General features: G+C 39.5%; 1 protein-coding gene across 1 annotated transcript in view; it reads left to right on the top strand.

Annotated features, from left to right (window-relative positions):
• The window catches only part of ELL2 (elongation factor for RNA polymerase II 2), a 75,055-nt gene that overhangs the window by 47,809 nt on the left and 7,463 nt on the right, over positions 1-19,783 (top strand). The window contains exons 4-9 of the mRNA XM_018050022.1: positions 1,555-1,718; positions 8,339-8,598; positions 11,644-11,768; positions 11,934-12,021; positions 13,970-14,537; positions 17,078-17,144. Coding sequence (XP_017905511.1) covers positions 1,555-1,718; positions 8,339-8,598; positions 11,644-11,768; positions 11,934-12,021; positions 13,970-14,537; positions 17,078-17,144 — 1,272 coding nt within the window. The remainder of the gene's footprint in view (positions 1-1,554; positions 1,719-8,338; positions 8,599-11,643; positions 11,769-11,933; positions 12,022-13,969; positions 14,538-17,077; positions 17,145-19,783) is intronic.

The raw sequence follows: 19,783 nt of genomic DNA on the forward strand, positions 1-19,783 counted from the left end.
CTTCTTGGCTGTAATCTGTCAGTAGCCTCCTGACTGGTCTCCAGCTTTCACAAGAGTGCCCCCTTCCTTTCAATCTGTTCTTATCCTGATCGACTTTTCTACAGTATAAATGAGATGTTTTCTCTCTCTTGTTTTCAGTCTCTTTTATTCTTGGGATAAAGTCCAAAATCCATACTGTGACCTCCAAAGCCCTGTGTCATGTACTTCTTGCACCTTTTTCAGTCTCGTCTCATTAATTATCCTTGCGACCTCTCTGGTCAAACTGAAAACCTGCTCCTAGATCCCCCAGGAGAGGTGGCACACGTTGGTTATCCCTCCAGAACGCTCTGTCCTCCACCTCTCTCTAGTCATCCCTCTAGATCACCTTGGGCACCCCTTCCTCTAGGAAGCCTTTGCCTGTGCGCTCGTCCACGTGAAGTACCTTCCTGCAGGTCCCTGCCCCCTGTCATTTGTCACTCTGAATCATAATTCCCAGTGTGTTCATCCTTGTCACTCATTAGAGAGCTCCTCCAAGGAGGGACCACTTCTGTGAGTCTTTGTCACAGCCTGTGTACCTCACACACTGCCTAGCGTGCAGTCTCTGCCCAATAAATATTCATGAGATGAATGAACTGATTTTTTAAAAATAGAATTTACACAGTTATTAGCAATTTACAAAAATTTTGTCAATCCTTACTTTGTAGCATCATAACAAAGCTACTTCCAGTTAAGTTTAGAAATAGAATATCAGGGCTATAGTGACATTTTCATTACTTCTATATTCTAGTCTAAGGCAATAGTAATTTCTTCGTAAAATACTAGCATAACTTACCATGATCCCCTAATACAGTATGATACTTTGAATACAGAACTGTCTTCCTGGCCAGCGTTAGTATCTGTGATTGTTTAACCAAAAGGTTTCTTTTTTTTTAAATACTTCTGCAAAAATCTCTTGTCTAGTATTTTTTTCATATATGCTATCCCAACAGACTATCTTATAGACATTTAACAATGTAAAAAATAAATGTAAATATAAAGTTACAAATGTTTAGGGTATTTTGGTAAATAGTAACAAACTATGATATTTGTCAGTATTTTTGCCTAAAATTAATCTTATTAAAAATAAAAGGAATTATTATGGTGGATCTGTTTCAGCTAGTCAGTGCTAAAGCATACACATTATGGTTCCATTAAAAGTAAGCTTTTAACATTTCTCACATCAGTAGTAGATAATTCTTTTAAAAATGAAAGTAGAACTTCAGTGCCCATTAGGACCCTGATCTTCACTCCAAATACTGTTTGGTTTCGTTTTTTTTCCCCAAAAATTTCAGATTTAGTCTCTGAGAGTTCATTTCACCCACTCTATCCAGAAAAAAAAAAAATACGTGATATGAAATGAAGAAAAGAAACTTAAAAGTTTTAAAATAAGCTTTACATTTTAAAATGATTAATATTAGTTATTTTGAATTTTAAAGTTATTATTAAAGCTGCTGATTGTAGGATTATACAATTCCTGCTTGCCTTTATTGTGCAAAATGTGGGACATCTCTAACAAGCCACCATCTTACCTGACAGCTCTGGAGCCTCCCAGCTCAATTGCCTGGGATTTATACAAGATAAAATTACAGTGTGTGCAACAAATGACTCGTATCAGATGACACGAGAAAGAATGACCCAGGCAGAGGAGGAATCCCGCAACCGAAGCACAAAAGTTATCAAACCCGGTGGACCATATGTAGGTTGGTATAGATATATTTCTCCTTCTTGCTGATCAATTGGAATAATTCAAGATCACTATAGGTAAATATTGGTAATATTAACTTAATGAAAACACAGAAATTAGTACTAAGAATGTTTTGAAAAACATGGTCAAAAGTCATTTGTCCTCTTCATACTGCTGATGGAATAGATGGAAGTTTTACTTCTTTTATAAATCCCAAATCTTCTATTGGCCATTTATTATTACTTTACAATACTGGGGATCTGGTCAAGTTACTTTATTATGTAAGATTGTGATAGTGGGACTGCTGTGTTTGTCACTGGATGATGTAATTTCAGTGGTGGACAGTATGGTTCTTATTTTGCACTTGTGTGGGGTTATTTTTTTTATAGTAAATTCTATTAGTAGAATTTATGAGTTTTCTACTAGAGTCAAAGGATCTTTGCACAAGGGATTTTTATTACAAAAGTATAAAATGTGTTTATAGCCAAGCATTAGTTAGTATAATGCTTCTTTGGTACCTCAATTGTGATATCATCTCAATTATGAGTCCTCATCTCTTCATTAATTAAGAGACTGCCCCACTCCCTTCATTTTTATCATTAGCTCACTCAAGTATCCCTCAGATCAAAGGGAAGACCAGACCAGCCAGATGAGTCTTTCCTTTACGAGCCTATTAACAGTAGTAATAGAATTACCCAGAGTGAGGATAAGCTCTATGAGGCCATGGCTAGTTTAATAACACAAGTCACTGGATAGTAAATGATGAAAGGATGTTCGTTTGAAAACATAAATGCTCACAAAAAGTCTCTTGAATAACCAAATCCCTTAATCAACATCTTTCTACAGTTTGGTATAATTCTACTTCTGTATTTGCCCATTGCTGCCCCAGTTATAATGCATTCAGCTTTGAGAAGCTCCACTAGTATCCTTAATAAGTATTTCTTTGGAACGGAGCCAGTGCTCCTGGGACTTGGTCCTTAGCTTAGATACATTTAGTTTGGTTTAACAACAATTCATGGCTTCCCCAGGTATCTGTACCCACGGGGCCCAGTTCCCTGCCCAGTAAGTTACAAGCAATGAGATTTTTCATCTTCTCTTTCCTACCTGATAAGGTAACAACTTCCAACCTCCTTTCTTTCTTCTTACAAGTAACCTAATTGACTTTAGTAAGCTAAATCTCAAATTGTTTCTAAAATGTACAAGATCTGCACTTAAATTTAAGTGCAAGCTATGAATTTACTGTCCCTGTTGCTCTGAGAGTGCTTTCTAACTCTGTCCAACACTACCAGTTTATAAAATGTGAGGTGACTGGTATGTTTGACAAAGGGATAGAAGACTCAAGCCATCAAAATGGTTATTTTTCTTCCCAGTATAACCAGTCGAAAACCTCCACCTTGATTTACTCTAACGCTTGAAAATTGGCAGTGATCACTGTACTTTTCCAGGGAAAGATCCTTGGGTGTACCCTGTGTTCATGTGTTTTTGTTTGTTTTGTAGGGTCGGTACAGTTCATTCACAGCTTACACAACAGACTTTTCAACACCCAGAATCACACAGACCTAGTTGCCCTAATGGATGGGACTTTTGAAACTTGCAGGGTTTCTTACTGGCACTACCAATAATGTATATACATTTTTTAGAGTGACCACATAGAATTTGAGGTGATCTAAACTTCTGAACCGGATTACATCTCTGCCCTGTGAAGATGAGGCCACATGCGCTCCCCCGACGGCCATCGCTGGCAGCAGAGTGCTCTTAGCCTTCTCCTCCGTGCCCTGGGCTACACCGCCACAGCTCAGTGCTCCCTGGCCTTCAGTCTTGTCATTAACCTCCTCAGCCCTTTACTCTCTAGGTCAAATAGCCCCAGCTCCTTTTAACTTCTCTTAATATGGCCCGCATCCCAACCCTTTAATTATTCTTATTGCTCTCCTCTGGACTGCCTCCAGTTCTGCACCTCAGAACTCAAAACTGCACACGCTACCCTTAAGAAAAGACTGATCAAAAAAAAAAAAAAGGACTGATCAGTTTTGTGTACAGTAGAGCAAAAGACTCCAGCTTGGCTATACTGTATTTGTTTTTTTTTTTTTTTTTTTACTCTTCTTTATTATGGCGTGTTTTCATCTTTTTCTTTTAATCCTGTCAGTACCAGGCCCTTACCATGTGTCTTTCCTTCCAGGCAGCTCAGTTTGTATCCTCCTGCTTTTTCCAGTATCTCAAAACCGACTCACTGCGCTCTTTAAAATGCTTGTCCATCACCCTTCAGTACTAACATTACTCAGCACTTAACGAGTGCCTCTGATGCACAAGGGACTGGTTAGCACTGTGCACGTAGTTAGTCATCTAAAGTTCACAATCACCCTATGAGGTGGGTAATCATTGCCTGTCCATTTCACATATGAAGCTGTTGGTATCAGCAAATAGAAAAAACCAGGAGTTTGGCCTCATTAACAAGTTGCGGTTTTTTTCATAAGACAATAGGAGGTACCTCTTTAGTTCATAATTGAATTTGTCTTATGAGATGATAACAGAAGTTGACCTCTGCCAGCTTAGAAGCCCCTGTAGAACAAGGTTTCTTTTAATAGTGTCAGCCGGGTAGAAGACAAATAGAAATAACGCTGGCGTCACTGTGGGTTGTGATGGCATCGTGCCAGGCCTCTGACAGTTGAATTAGGACACAAGCCCAGCTTCAGGGAAGGAAGGCTGAGTACCTAGGGTTCAGCTGGCCTAGGCAACCAGGAACGTGAGCTTCTACGACCCTCCAGTGGGCTGCAGAGAAAAAAGAAAAGCCTATTTGCCTGGAAAGGAACAGGAGAAGCGTTAACCTAGAAAATATGGTTATCATTTTGTCAGTAATATGTCCAGTTGTAGTCATGCCATTTATATCAGTGATCAGCACTGTTGTGTTATGATCCATCCCCTTTGTTTAAAACAAAACACTTATCACCTCTAGTTTACCGGGATCTTATGTCTGCTCACTGACTCCTATCTAAATTCTGGAAATTTATTGAATCATAAATTTTTAAGTATGCTAGTTATTTAGGTATATTAAATAAGCCAACCAATGTAATTTCTAAGATCCTTTTTCCAGTCTTTCCAACTTCTGCCCTCATCCTCCTTGTTTTTGATGTTAGTACCTATTTGAGTGACTTTGGACACAATCATTTAACATGGAGACCTTAATTTCCTCAGATACTAAATAAAGGGTTTTGAACTTAGGTTAGCATCTAAGGTCCTTTGTCGTTCCAGCATTCTGTAACTGAGGTTTATGTATGTTTTAATAGTAAACCTTTTGAAGAAGTGATCCCAAATGCTAAGTAGTGGAAATGGTTTCCACTGCAGTAGATGATGTATTTAACCATGACAGTGTCACACCACTGTCGAGGTCCTGCCAGTATTTTTATTAAAGCCTCGGGTCAGTGTTGCCAGGGTTTCTGGTTAGGTTCCACAGAAAAGAAAAACAACTGCAGAAGACAGCTGCTGTCCCATGGTCTGCTTTAACACCTTCCTTTCAGATTGTTTACTCAGAGTCATTAAAGGGATAAGTCCTATCACCAGCGTATTAAATGGAGAAGCTGGAAGTGGACTCCTTGTTAGGAAACAAAACAGTTCAGATTTAGTCCCAGATTACCCAACTCTGTCGGACCTGCTGCTGCTGTTTATATAAGGAGCCCAGGGAACTGATTAGCAGTTGGGTCTGGGAAGAGAATTAGGTTCTCCCACGGGCTTTATTAAAAGGACTTTTCTGAGGCAAATGTAAGAAAATAAAAATAAAGCCTTTCTTCTGCCCACTTTGAACCTGACATTTTCCTGCTCTATTTTACTTTTTTTTTTTTCTTTTTTAACTTTGGCATCTCAATTCTGTAACTGCTTACATACAGTACTGATGTTTTCTTTGTCTGTAGCCTGTCTTCCCTTAAATCAAAGGACTCCTTCCTGGTTGAATTGGCAAAAACTGATGGGGAGGCAGGGAGCCAGTGACTTCTGTGTCAAACCCCGTGGCCCAGTGTGGCTCCATTCTTCTTTCATCATTTGAAAGAAATGGGTTACCCTGTGACTGGCTGTTTCAATGAGGTAAAGGTGAAGTGAGTTTCTGCGGGCAGGAGACTCACAGACTGATGATAGTCAAGCATTCCATCCCAGCTGAGACTCCAAGGCAGTTGTGTCCCTAACCAGATCCTAATTTCTTGCCAGACATCATACTTAGACCCCTGTTAAGGTCAGAGTGAGCCTGCCTTATTTGGCTGCCCTCTGGGGAGCCACGTCAGGGAGGGTGGGGTAAACTCAGGAGACCTTGGGGGCTCTCCTGAGACTGGGGACCAGAGGTTGGTCAGACCTACAGAAGAGTCGGGCAGCCTGCAACACAGTGATAGTCCTGTTTTTGGTTTTAATTTTATTTACCTTCTTTGCTGGCCTGAATTCATTCTAAATCACCAGTCATGGTAGTGTGAGTTAGCTAAAAACCATCCTCTGCCCCTCCCCCTCCCCAGAGAGTGTGGGAAAGGGATCCACAGTCAGCTTGGTTTGGGGAAGTGGAAGTTAAGCAGGTTTCAAGGGGGAGGGGAGTGTGGAATTTATATCATTTCCTAAACTTTCGTGACCTTTATTCTTTCTTTCCACAAATTCCTATTAAAATTTCAAGGAATAGTGCTATTTGCTAACACTGTTGCAACTGAGAAATGGTGAGTTGGAAAGTTTGCAGTTGCCATATTAGAAATTTCAAGGTGTCTTCAAACTTGGGCAGCCTGGTAATGTGGGAAGACACAGGACAAGCCACCTTGATTCTGCCATCAGCTTGTTCTCTTGCTATCATTCACTTTGATACTCTGCTGATCAGTTCACTTTGTGAGCCATCAAAATCTGATTGATAAAGCAGCCATAGCTTTGTTTACAGGAAGCTGGCCAGCCCAACATGAGTCAAGAATAGACATTGGGCATTTGTTCGTAAAACCTTTCCAATAAAAGAAGCACAAGTAGGAAACCTTGGGTATTAATCACAGAAACTTGCAAATACTAAATGAGCACTTTACTCTTTGAGATTATCCCATTGAAACTCTCCTTTTCTCATCTGTGAAATGGGACCGATGCCTACCTCATCAGGTTAACTGTGAGACTATATTATATATGTAAAGTTCCTAGCACAGTGCCCCACCCTCATCCCGTAATTGGTGCAAGATAAATGTTAGTTCCCTGCACATCTGACACTGATCTAACTATCTCTGAAGAAAAATACAGAAACCAGGTCTAAATCCACCTCCAGAACCCTAATTGTACCTTAATTTAATAGCTTCTCTTATCCCTGGGCAGTGACCCTTTAATGTGGGTTCCTTTGTTGGTCAGTATTTTGATCTGATATTTACAATTGGTTATGTCCAGATTGTAAAGAAATGTAAGAGCCAGTGAGATCATTCTTTTTCCTTTAGGTAGGATTACATCAAATAAACAGCCCCTCTGGCCAGGCCTTGAGGACCCAGCAGGGACAGGACCGCTTTTCAGTAAAGTTCCTGTGCCGCAATGCTGCTTTCACCCAAGGTCACACAGAAGAGACCGCTCCTGCTTCTCCATAGTTTCTAATTGCTAGGATTGTCCCCAGTGCAGTTGCTCCACACTGGCTGACATTACCGGTTCTTCTTCTCTTTAACCCAAGGGCATAGAGTTGGAGGGTTTTGTAATGAACTCTGAGATTTCACCTCAGGAATCATAAAGTGAGGGTCAGCCCAGGTTCATTCTCATTTCTGTTTCTTCTGCAAGGAATGGTCACCAGGTGTTGTCAGGGACCAACCATGTCCTGATGGCTTCACCCACACGGAGAATCCACATAGCCCACAGTATTTTCTAGAAGCAGCCGCTTGCCAAACACTTGTCACTGTCAAGTTTAAGCCAACAGTGGGTTGATTGTGTGCATGGCACTGGCCTGTGCAGAACTGGGGTGAGGGCCTCCCCTTACTGCTCCACTCCTCTAACTCACCTGGGTCGTCTCAGCACCACAGAGAAGGGATCCGATTGTCTGGCCTGCTGAGACTGTGTTGTTGGTTGGTTGGTTTTGTTTGTTTTTTGACTCAGAGTTTGTTGTGCTCTGTTGAAAAGCAGTATGACTCGTGAATACCCTGGTGAAGGTTGACCCCAAATTATGACTGCCTCTTCTCTTCGTGGCTTCTTAATCTGAAATTAAGCTAATGACTGAGCTCAGCTGAGAGTATGTCGTTAGTGAGACAAACATATTTTTCACATTTAGCATGTTCGTTGTATTCATGCCTGTCAAAGAAACGACATACAATATGTAGGTTTAAGTTCCGTAAGTAGCACAGGTGAGCATGGAAATTATTTCCACCTAACATCAAATGCCTACAGCCTTAAAATGTCCAGTGTGTTGCTGTGTAGCTAAGTGGCCAAAATGCTTCTATAAGTTTTATCTATTCCAATAAATGAGTCTATCAGAAAATTCCAAATCTATATTTTAGGCCATTTACTCAGAATGCTTTCAGTTTGCCTACCTTTCTATAAAACAAAAGCTGAAATATGAGGTCTTTATTCCTTCCAGAAATGAAAAGATGCCTAAATCAGAGTCATGGAAATTGAGATGCTCATGATGTTACTGCCTGCAAGTGTGTTAACAATGTCGTTTCTGCTGGACTTTAGGGAAAAGAGTGCAAATTCGGAAAGCTCCTCAAGCTGTTTCAGATACAGTGCCTGAAAGGAAAAGGTCAACCCCCATGAACCCTGCAAATACAATTCGCAAGACGCACGGCAGCAACAGTGTCTCTCAGCGGCCATATCGGGACAGGGTGATTCACTTGCTGGCACTGAAGGCCTATAAGAAGCCTGAGCTGCTGGCCCGACTGCAGAAAGACGGTGTCAATCAGAAAGACAAGAACTCCCTTGGAGCAGTTCTGCAGCAGGTGAGGAGAGCTGGAGAGAGTTCCGTCTGCCCACTGTCTTGTTCGGGAGTTCATTTAAGAAGGCTTGTCATCATTATTATTGAGTTAGAGAAATTTCAGGATCGTTTTGATCAATGGTATATGAACATTAGCTTAAATTCATCTTGGTTTAAACATTTAATGAAAAACTAACTGAAATGTGGACAGCTACACTAGGTTTTATAAGTTAGAGGCTTCTGAATGATTGAAAAAAAGTTTCAAGTCATTATCTTCATCTGGATTAAACAAATTTTGCTTGAAATTCCATTAAAAAAATTAAGTTTTTGCTGTCTGCTTTTAGTACTGAATGTACTAAACTATTGCCATACTTTTTACTGGTTTATATAGATGAAGTTATAAGTGTATTTTATTGGTCTTTGGTTGGTATAAGCTAGAATATTTTTACTTACTAAATAATTGTGAATGTCTTACCCTGCACGCTCTTTCTGTATGTAATACTCAGCCTTTTTCTACCATTGGATATGCTGAAATCAGTCACCTATCTTCATTAAAGGATATGAATGTGTGAAGTATTAGCTCCAATCAGTTACCATAAAATAACAAGCTTACGTATAAATGTAGGTCATTACTTTTGTTAAAGTCAACAGTTCTTCAGGCTGTGACTTCCTGTATTTTTCAGAATGACTTTGGGTCATAAATGTTGGTTAGCATTCAAATCCACTGTAAATCACATCTGCTTTCTTTTTTTCTAAAGCAGTAACATTTTCAAAGTTCTTAAATTTCATCTTTAAAAAATAAAATACACCCTCAGGTTTCCATCTATTATTCAAGGAATAACACTTTTTTAGTCTATTTTTCATCTATTTTCTCTTATATTCATGTCATGATACTAAATATCATGAAAGAGTAAAATCATAATCTTCAGTTCTGGGTTAACCAGTCCCCAAGATATCTTGAGCAATCTCAACGATCTTATTAAATCATTTGAGTACTTTTTGAAAACACTTAATTTAAATCCATCTGTCACATAGCAATTTTAAGAGCTCAAGAGACAGGATGAAAGAATGAATGAGGATGAAGGTATAGTTATGTGCATTCAGTTTTTTATTTAGAGAAGGAGGGAGGTTCAGGTTATAAGTCACCAAATAATTCATGGCTGAACTTTCAGAAAGGTTGTAAATTGCCTCCTAGGTTAGAGGATGAGAAGGCAAAAAGATGGCAGAGGCAGTTCACACGGAGGCTGCTACTGATGTGCGTCAGTGGGCATGTGATGGTGTATTTGTATATAATTTTTAAATGTAGGTGTGCTTACTTCCTGAGCAAGTGAGACATGGGTGCCATTACTGCTGACTACCTGACAGAATCTAGAGCATAGTCTAGGGCTGCAGCATAGTCCTAGCTGCAGATTAGAATCCCTTAGGGAGCTTTTTTAAAAATGCCAGTTCCTGGACTTTGCCCCAGAACAACAAAATGGAGCAACTGAATGGATCGTGAGCCACTGACTGAGATGAGGAGCAAAGGAAAAGGAACGCCTGTGTGCAGGGCGGTCAGGAGTCCTGTCTACATGCCCTCTCTTTGGAAGATGTTTGTTAGACATACCCAAATGGAGACAGATATTCAGTAGGTAGTTACATGTAAGGGTCTGGGCCAGAGGGCAACTGAAGCTGGAGTTATAAATTAGGAGCTAGCAGATTGTAAATTGTAAAATGATTATATTTATTCCACTTTGAGAAATCTGGTTGTATCTCATTTTAATTTGTTTTTAAATTTTAAGAGAAGCCTATTGTTTTCTACTGTATATCAACATTGTTAGTATTCACCTGAGCTGTAAGAAAAGCATAAAATATCTATTCTAATTTATAGGACTTTTAAAAGACATGGAAAGAAGTAAAGTTCTTAAAAAAGACCATTCCAGTAGGAAAATAAAAGAATACCTCTCTGCCAGCCTTGGAAATGACTCTTGGTTCAGCCCCTGAATCCATACATTTACGTTGTTAATGGAGCCTGGGCCTGGACGCACAAGGAATTGTAGTTAGAGGATAAGAAAAGATTATACTTGCAAATAAACTGGCTGACTAATAACAGTAATTTGGGGGTGGTTTTGGTTTCTGTTTCCATTTATTGGTTTGGGGGAATTTCAAGGATTTTGAAAAAGTGGTTCTTCAGGAGTACTGGCAGCTATAAGGAGCAAGCTTAGCAAGCCAAGAAGATGACACACAAGACCATCAGAACTGGTTCAGGATGAGGAACACGTGTACACCTGTGGAGGATTAATGTTGATGTATGGCAAAACCAATACAATATTGTAAAGTAATTAGCCTCCAATTAAAATAAATTAATTTAAAATTTAAAAAAAAGATCATCAGAACTGATACTATTCATGAAGATAATTTCTGTTGATTACTGAAGGGAAAGTTTTGTAAACCAGCATATAGGCACTGTTTGATTTCTACTTAACACAAGTGGCCAAGGACTTGTATGGTGACTCAAAAGTAATGGAGTTAATGTTGTGTAGTTGCTAAGTCCTAAGTCTTTTGCAACCCCACAGACTAGCCTGCCAGGCTCCTCTGACTATGGGATTTCCAGGCAAGAATTCTGGAGTGGGTTGCCATTTCCTTCTCCAGGGAATTTTTCCAACCTAGGGATGGAACAGCATCTCCTGCATTGGCAGGTGGATTCTTTACCACTGAGCCACCTGGAAAGCCCCGATGGAGTTATAGCCAGAAATAAATAATGAAGCTTGTTAAGAAAACTGTCTTAGATTCCTTTGACTAGGAAAAAAAAATATTAAAAAAAAAAACCTTCCTCCGCTTTTTGCAGTGATATAATTACTATTTAACATACAGCAGCCATCCAGGAAAAAAAAATTTTAATATGCATATAAAGTTTTGTTTAATTCCCCAAGTGAAGTCAAACAGTATTTATTGAGATCTGGCGTATGCAAAGCTAGCAGTCCCTTTGGAGCCATTTGGTATAGTTATTTTCGGTATAAATCCAAAAGATGGCCTGTTTTAGGCTAGGAAATAGCAAAAAGATCTAATGTTCTGTTTTCACACCATGTTCCAGGTAGCCAATCTGAATCCTAAGGACCTCTCATACACCTTAAAGGATTATGTTTTTAAAGAGCTTCAAAGAGACTGGCCTGGATACAATGAAATAGACAGACGGTCATTAGAGTCAGTACTCTCAAGGTAAGTTGTTTTTTTTTTTCCTGCCTTTAAAAATGATGCAAATAAGTAATTATTTTAGTCATTGTTAGTTTAGGGTTGAGATGGAAAAAAAGAAGCAAGGGCAGGCTTTCTATCATGAACATTTGAAAACTGTCTCCCTAACTGGGGCATGTGTGTGCTTTACAGAAAATTAAACCCATCTCAGAATGCTGCCAGCACCAGCCGCTCAGAATCTCCTGTATGTTCTAGTAGAGACCCTGCATCTTCTCCTCAGGTATTGCATAAGCTTATATAATCATAGCCCTGAAATGGACTTTAGGTACCATTTTTTTCAGGTTGTCCGATTTGCACGTAAGAGAAATGAGACCCAGAAAAAGCTATGTAGCCTCCCTACCCAAAGTCACATAGCAAGTTGTGACTAGCTCAGACAGAGCTCACTCTAGAATTCAGATCCCAGCTCCCAACCCAGAACTCTTTGCTGCCACATGACACTGTTTGTCATTAAGGTACTTAACATCTGCCTTGCTATGCAGTTCTTTAAGTTTTCATTTTGTTGAGATTGTCTACTTTTCCATTTAATCACTAACTAGAAGACAATATTTATTCAGCCCTATATCAAGTCTTAGATTATAGAGAAAATTGAATATATAAGCAAATAAAAAGTTCTGCCGTTTCCATATATGTTTTCTCAAAGCACTTTTTGACTAGATCCCAATCAGACTATTCCAGTTAGACTCCATTCCAGCTTAGAGTTTCCCCCAAAAGATTCAGTTGGAAGAAGGTGTGGAGATCCTGAGCAGCATCAGAGTTCAAGCCCACCTGCTTCTCAGACCACCTCGAACGCTCTCAGGTCTGGGACTAGCGGTGAGACCGACCTGTCTCTTCCAGTGCTGTAGACAGAGGGCTCCTGTCCCTGAGCCCCCCTCCTGAGGCTTAGGGAGATGGGACAGAAGTGGGGATCAACTCACTGACTTCCCTTTTTATTTTAAATACTGTTATTATTGTTCCTGGATTAGGATGATATTAGCATGTTTTTGTTTTTTTTTTTTTACTATTTTGAAACAGAAATTCCATATTATTTTTATGGACCAGTTGTTAAGACTTATCTTCTAATCCAGTGAAGAGATATATTTAAGGGGGGCCAGGGAGGAAGTGGATAGTGTTTCAGCAATGATAGAGATTTATAGAGAAACTATTTTGAAAGTGCTGGTTGTTCCCATCTTAAGACAGGGGAAATAATAAGTAACAGCCAAAATACTTGTAACTGCAGGATCTTAGCACATTCATAGAGATCAAGTAAGTGTAGGCTTGTTGCCCTGTTCCTACCCCTGTTGATTCTGACAACCAATAATGGTTGGTTATATTCAGAGAAGGTTCTCACTGAATATAAGTAGGTCAGCTGTGGCCAGCAGGAGGAGGAGGCCACCTCTGTTTAATACATTTCCTGAGTGATATAATGCACATAAATTGGCCTAGTCTCTCAAGTGGCAAAGGAAATGGCAACCCACTCCAGTATTCTTACCTGGAAAAATCCCATGGATAGAGGAGCCTGGTAGGCTACAGTCCATGGGGTCGAAAAGAGTCGGACATGACTGAGCAACTTCACTTTCACTTTTCATTCTCATGCATTAGAGAAGGAGATGGCAACCCACTCCAGTGTTCTTGCCTGGAGAATCCCAGGGACAGAGGAGCCTAGTGGGCTGCCGTCTATGGGATCTCACAGGGTTGGACACAACTGAAGCGACTTAGCAGCAGCAGCAGTCTCTCAAGTAACTGAGGGTGGGGTTGCATGATCAGAAAGTATAATCTGATATATTTCTTCAAGAAACATGTTAGGGGCCTTCCCTGGTGTTCCAATGGCTAAGTCTCCATGCTCCCAATGCAGGGAGTCCAGGTTTGATCCCTGGTCAGGCAACTAGATACCACATACCCTAACTAAGACCCAGTGCAGTCAAAAAAATTAATTTAAAAAAAAAGAAAGAGCCATATTTTCCAGATTCTGTTTTTTTTACACTAGACATGAAAACTTATTGTAGGTTGTGGCTTAAGCTCAGAGAATAGTTAACACGATAGTGGTGGTGAATTTAAATTGGTTATAAATTTCAGTATGAATAAAATTACTCAGTTCATATGGTAACAAATGACACATGTATTACATTTTAGTGCAAACTGGCTCATTTGGTTTTTTTTTCTCCTTTGTTCCCCCTCACTACCACCCCTAGAAACGGCTTTTGGATTCAGATTTCATTGATCCTTTAATGAATAAAAAGGCTCGAATATCTCACCTGACAAATAGAGTGCCGCCAACATTGAATGGCCATTTGAATCCCACCAGTGAAAAGTCCACTGCAGGCCTCCCGCTGCCCCCTGCAGCAGCTGCCATCCCCACGCCTCCACCGCTGCCTTCAACCCACCTGCCTGTCTCCAACCCGCCTCAGACTGTAAATTCTAACTCCAATTCCCCTAGCACTCCAGAAGGCCGGGGGACTCAAGACCTACCTGTTGACAGTTTTAGTCAAGATGGTAGTATCTATGAGGACCAGCAAGACAAATATACCTCTAGGACTTCTCTGGAAACCTTACCCCCTGGTTCAGTTCTACTAAAGTGTCCAAAGCCTATGGAAGAAAACCATTCGTCTCACAAAAAGTCCAAGAAGAAGTCTAAAAAACACAAGGAAAAGGACCAAATAAAAAAGCAAGACGTTGAGATGATTGAGGAAAAGGAAGAGGACCTTAAAAGAGAAGAGGAAATTGCCAAGCTGAACGACTCCAATCCGGATTCCAATGAAGGTATTTTGCATTTGTAAAAACCAACTCTGTGGGTTAAATGAACAGGAAGAGGGGACTGTGCTGAGTGTGAGCGTGTGCTGTTTAGAATTAGTAATGCTTTTTTATCAAATGACCTGTTGAGTTATTAATTTTAGTATTGTCCTTTGGAGCAAGATTCTTTCTCTTCCATTTTACAGTAGTCACTTTCTGTCTCTTCTTAGCCAACTATTAACCATGGTTTTCTGTATGTGTTAATAAGATGGTGACATCTGAAAAAGACCTTTGGTCCTCCAGGGACCCCCTTTGACAAGGTGGACTTTGTTGCTCTTCTCCAGAGCTGTCACAGTATTGTGCAACCTCATCGTGACCTATTATATGCCATTCTTGAACTGATTTAACCAGACACACAATTAGCAACAAAAATACTCATTTCCTTCTTTGCCAAAGAAACAGGGTCAACCTTGCTTTAATTAATAATAGCACAGGGGAAATGTCAAATTCTTTATAAAACAGGCGAGGTAAAATTACATGTGGAGATCCACAGCATCATCTTCATTCAGAGTGAAAGCAGTTTGTCTTGTGCAAGGCTGTTGGTGACTAGCTTGATAGATTTGGGGTTTTTTTCTTCCCCCCTCCCCCCAATTTTCAGAACATTGTTTGAGTAAACTAACATCAGTTGTTATTAATAAATTTAACCATTTCTGGAAGCTTTAAAAGTCAAATATCTAGAGACCCAAAGAAGCCTAAAATCATGCTTTACCTCTGAAGAACAGTTAGTAGAAACACTGCTTACCTAACGTGTAGCGATCTTTAAAACCTAATGACACAATTAGATTTCTCTTACTCCATATATTTAAAACGTAATGTCTTACACACCACCATAGAGAAGATCCATGCTCATCATTTAGGACTGCTACCAGTTTTAAACCTAGCATAACTAAGGTAAAATTCCCCAGAAAAATACAACTTTAGAAAACGTACTTCAGTGATCAGACTTTAAGGAGTTTTATCTTGATGTGATTCGCCCATAATACTGAAAGCCTGTGGTACTTAGATTTAACTGACCATTTTAACCATAGACAAGAAGCTTGGATTATGGGGATAGTATGATTCAGTGCCTTTACTGACGTGGATTGAGTATATTGCTCATCAAAGCATGGCTGTTGAAATATTTACATCATCATGGTAGTGTATAGTAGCCCAAGAGTCAGCTGTAAGCTTTTTCCCCTCAAACACTATCATACTTGAAGTTGCCAGATCAAGAAAAAAAAAGAGAATAATGAAACTTTGTGCTCAGTGAGCCAGATTCCTGGGTATGCTCCACTCCACACTTACCACCATCAGAAGGTAATCCCGAGACAGAGGCATCTGCTGGGAGGACTGGATCCCAGAACGTTGAGTCCTACAGCAGAGGTTGACTATTTTCCCACTTGGAAGCCAAGAGAAGCAGACCTAGTCTCTAAATCCTTCACTAAGGATGGACCAGCCAGTCGAGATTATCATAAACTGAGGACCGATTCAGACCCACATGCTCTGCACCCATTGGAATTTATCTGATGTCTGTGGCAAAGGAGAAGCTGGGTGACAAGCACTCAATGCCTTTTCCTTTAAGACTCAGGCTGTTGCGAAAACAAGCTTTTACCTAAGCCTGAATCAGATAGGCACACACAGTAAGTCCACAAAGTCTGCATAATTTGTTTAGTGTGCTTTGTCCTTTAAAATATTAAACCAAGAAATTATTAAATACTCACTCTTGTTTTATATTGAACATGTATGTTTTGCCAGCAGGCAGGGCTTGGGTTTGAGTTACTAGTTTAATTCTACTTTTAATGATAAAAAAAATTACCCTAATAAAAAATCTAAACATCCCCTCTGGAAATGGTACATTCAAACAAATGGAACACTGAGGGATTCACAGCGTAGTTCTGAGTGACTGGCACTTGATTTACCTATTTATTTTGGACTCGTAAGGAAAAAGCCATGTAGTACCATGAGTGTTAGAGATTACAGGAGTGTAAATTGTTCACTAATAACATTTTAAATTACTTTAAATTGATGGGAAGACTTCCTGCCCAATTGCACTGTCTGCATACAAAAAGAATAGCAGCAAAAATACACTGATTGAAGCAGTCTGCTACCTGACTTCATTATCTCATCTGCCTTGTTTGAATCCTACGAAAAGTAGATGTTGATATAAAATTTGTATCTCCCATTGTCTGGCTGCATCTGCCACCACAGTCTTTGAATTGCTGGGCAGATGCCACAACTGTTGAAAGAATAGAAGATTGACCTTGGGTTAAGATGGAATTCCTTTATTGTGCAGACACTGCAGTAGCCAGGGTGCTTTCAATGCCTGGCGTCGGTTCTGCTGGAGCTGGTCACAGGGCCTCTATTGTTCGTGCTCAATTGTATTCCTTGCTCACTGTTGCTTATTGAGATGGAAGAATAGAATTTGAGGAAAAGTGTTCCAGATGTTTCTGATCTATTTTAGAATTATAGGCATTTTGTAACCATACTGTTTGGTGAACGCTTGAAAAAAAATTTTTTTTTTTTCTTTTCAGGAGTTAAAGAAGATTGCACTGCCTCCACAGAGCCTTCTTCAACAATTGAACTCCCAGATTATTTGATGTAAGTTCAGATGTCTGCCAATGGGGGAGAACTGTTCAATTTTAGAAAGTTTGCAAACTCTTTTCCCATAATTTGCAAATCAGAACAGTAAGACGTTCCAGAAATAGAGTCCTGGAGCCACCCCTGCAATTGAAAGGCTCCCATTAAGCCTGTTCGTCCGCAGTCCACTCTTGTCGGCTTCAACATGCTGTGCCTGCCCCTGCCCTGAGCTCTGTTTGGTGGCCTTTAAGTATAGAGAAGCCTGTCCTTTGTTCTGAGGCCAGGCCAAGCGTTTGATTATGGAAGATTTCAGGGATATTACTCTTCAAAGCTGACAGTCTATCAGTGCATAGTCATTCATTTGGGCCCCCCAACCCCCAAAGGGACAGTTTATTACTGACAAAGTGCTTAAACCTCTGCAGTTAATACACACTGAGATAGATGGCTTTTGATTTAAATAAAGCTGTGCCATAAAATTAAGAGGAGAGAGCAGTAAAACTTGCTCATTTCGTTCTAATACTAGTTGTAATGTTTTTCTTGTTGTGACAACAAGTTGCTAAATGCCAAGCTGGGGACTTTCTTATAACTGGTCATCACAGAAATTATAACTTGGACACATAATTCTAGCTTTTTTTTTTTTACAGACTCAAAAGGCTTTTGTAAGAAGAAAATAATTAAGTTGCAAGAGTCTAGAAAAATGGAGAGTGAAAGAACATACAGATTTACTCACCAGTAGCTTAGAAAATTAACAGATAGCTTACATGTAGACTGGAAAACGGAACCTGGGCTGTATGAACATTGTTTCTTTATCAGTAGCATCTCATGGTGTACAAAGTTAAACTATGCGGTTTAGTGCTCCGTGTCTCATGAAACGTTCATTTCCAGAGTAGAAAACATTTTACACTAAAAATGTGCTACTTTGCTTAACAGTAGTGGTGAAAGCTATACTTATTTGGGGATGATACAGCATGGAATGATAAGCCGGTTATCATCTCTTAACTAAAAGGAATCCAGGAAACCATGCTGAATACTCTCTCATCTTAAAAGTCTGTGTTTGGGGCCAGGGGGTGGGGTGGGGGGGGGTGGGTTGGAAAAGCTGCTGCCACTGAATTGGCCTGGTCAGGGATGGATGGGGGACAGTGCCTGGCTCCACTGATGTGGGGGGTCACCTCTCCAAATGCATTCCCTTTCAAGTCTTGTGAAAGGTGCAAATAACAGCTGCAGTACTGTGCTCTCATTCTCTTTCGATGGATTTTGAATTCCTCTTACAATAGTAATACTGCTGTATATTTGTTACATAGGACAAAATCATGTGGGGAGACTCAAGTAATTGTAACCTTTCCCTCATGTATTCAGATGTTGCTGAGTTTTGTCAACTTAAGCAATTAATTCTGTACTTAAAGTTGTTTTTAATTTACTGATCTACAGATGGCTGCTGCAGATATCTGCCTCAGTGCATTTCTGTATGTTTGTCATTTTCTAGCTCCTTTAAAAATCATGAAAATATATAACCTCCATGATTGCTTAATTTACTTAAGCAATTTATTTTAACCAAAGCTATCTTATATAAATATTGCAGATTTTCTTAAAATGGTGATAAAGCATGAAATTTCAGAAAAATCACTAAAAATGTAGAACTTAAACCTGTTTAAGAAAACCAAAGAACATCCTATAAAACCTTTAATGACCAACCTCTGAATAATTCATACTGAACCACAACAGTCCCAATTTTTTTATAATATGAACACTTCTTAATAAGATTGTGGTTGTGACTTATCCAAAGTATTTAACATTTTATTCTATCACTACATTAAGAGCCAACTGCAGAACCGTAACCATTTTTATTGAAAATATTGAAATACTTTTCATTAAAATGTCAGTATAACCAAATAATCTTCTATAATAGCAACACAACTGCTGGCCACTTTGGTACTTTTTTCCCTGAGGGAGTAATTAAATTAAATAAAGAGAGTGTGGTCTCAGGTATGATTTTGAAGAAAGTGGAATAAATGTTTTATATAACAAATGGAACCTGAGTTTCAGCTAAGCTGTTTTGCTTATGAATGCTTATCCCCAGGAACCTTTCTAGAGAGGATGGCTTCCCTGCTTGGCTGGTAAGGTTCCTTTTATAGCAAGTACACTAGCAGGGCGGCTTTAAATCAGCGTACTACCACTGTCTCAATTACACTTAGAAAATTAAACCTCCACACGGTCTAACTCAGCATGAATAAAAATATTAATGAGGACATTAAGGTTGCTCACTGCATCACTTTTCTCACATTTGCAAATAGACATCTGTGCTATTTTACATTTTAAACAAAACTGGTGAGATTGTCTAAAACCATTCTTGAGAGGATTGAACTCCCAAAATCTTCTTCAATAAAGAATAGATGTGTACCCCCAGGGCACCCTGAAGCGCCTGCTTGAAATTGCTTCAAAATCTCAGTTTTTATCTCAAAAAATCAAGGGAATTCTGCATCCCATGACAGGAGCACAGACTGTAAAGACCCAGATCCACAAATGATATAAACTTTAATATTGTTGATTTTCTCACCACCACTGAACAGACTGACACTGGGAAGATGACCTTCATTCTCTGCATCCCTAGAGATCTTCACGCCCTGAAGTGAAATATGTGTAGCCTTTCTATTAAAAAAATA

This window comes from Capra hircus, chromosome 7 (assembly GCF_001704415.2).
Source record: "Capra hircus breed San Clemente chromosome 7, ASM170441v1, whole genome shotgun sequence".
Taxonomy (NCBI): Eukaryota; Metazoa; Chordata; class Mammalia; order Artiodactyla; family Bovidae; genus Capra; species Capra hircus.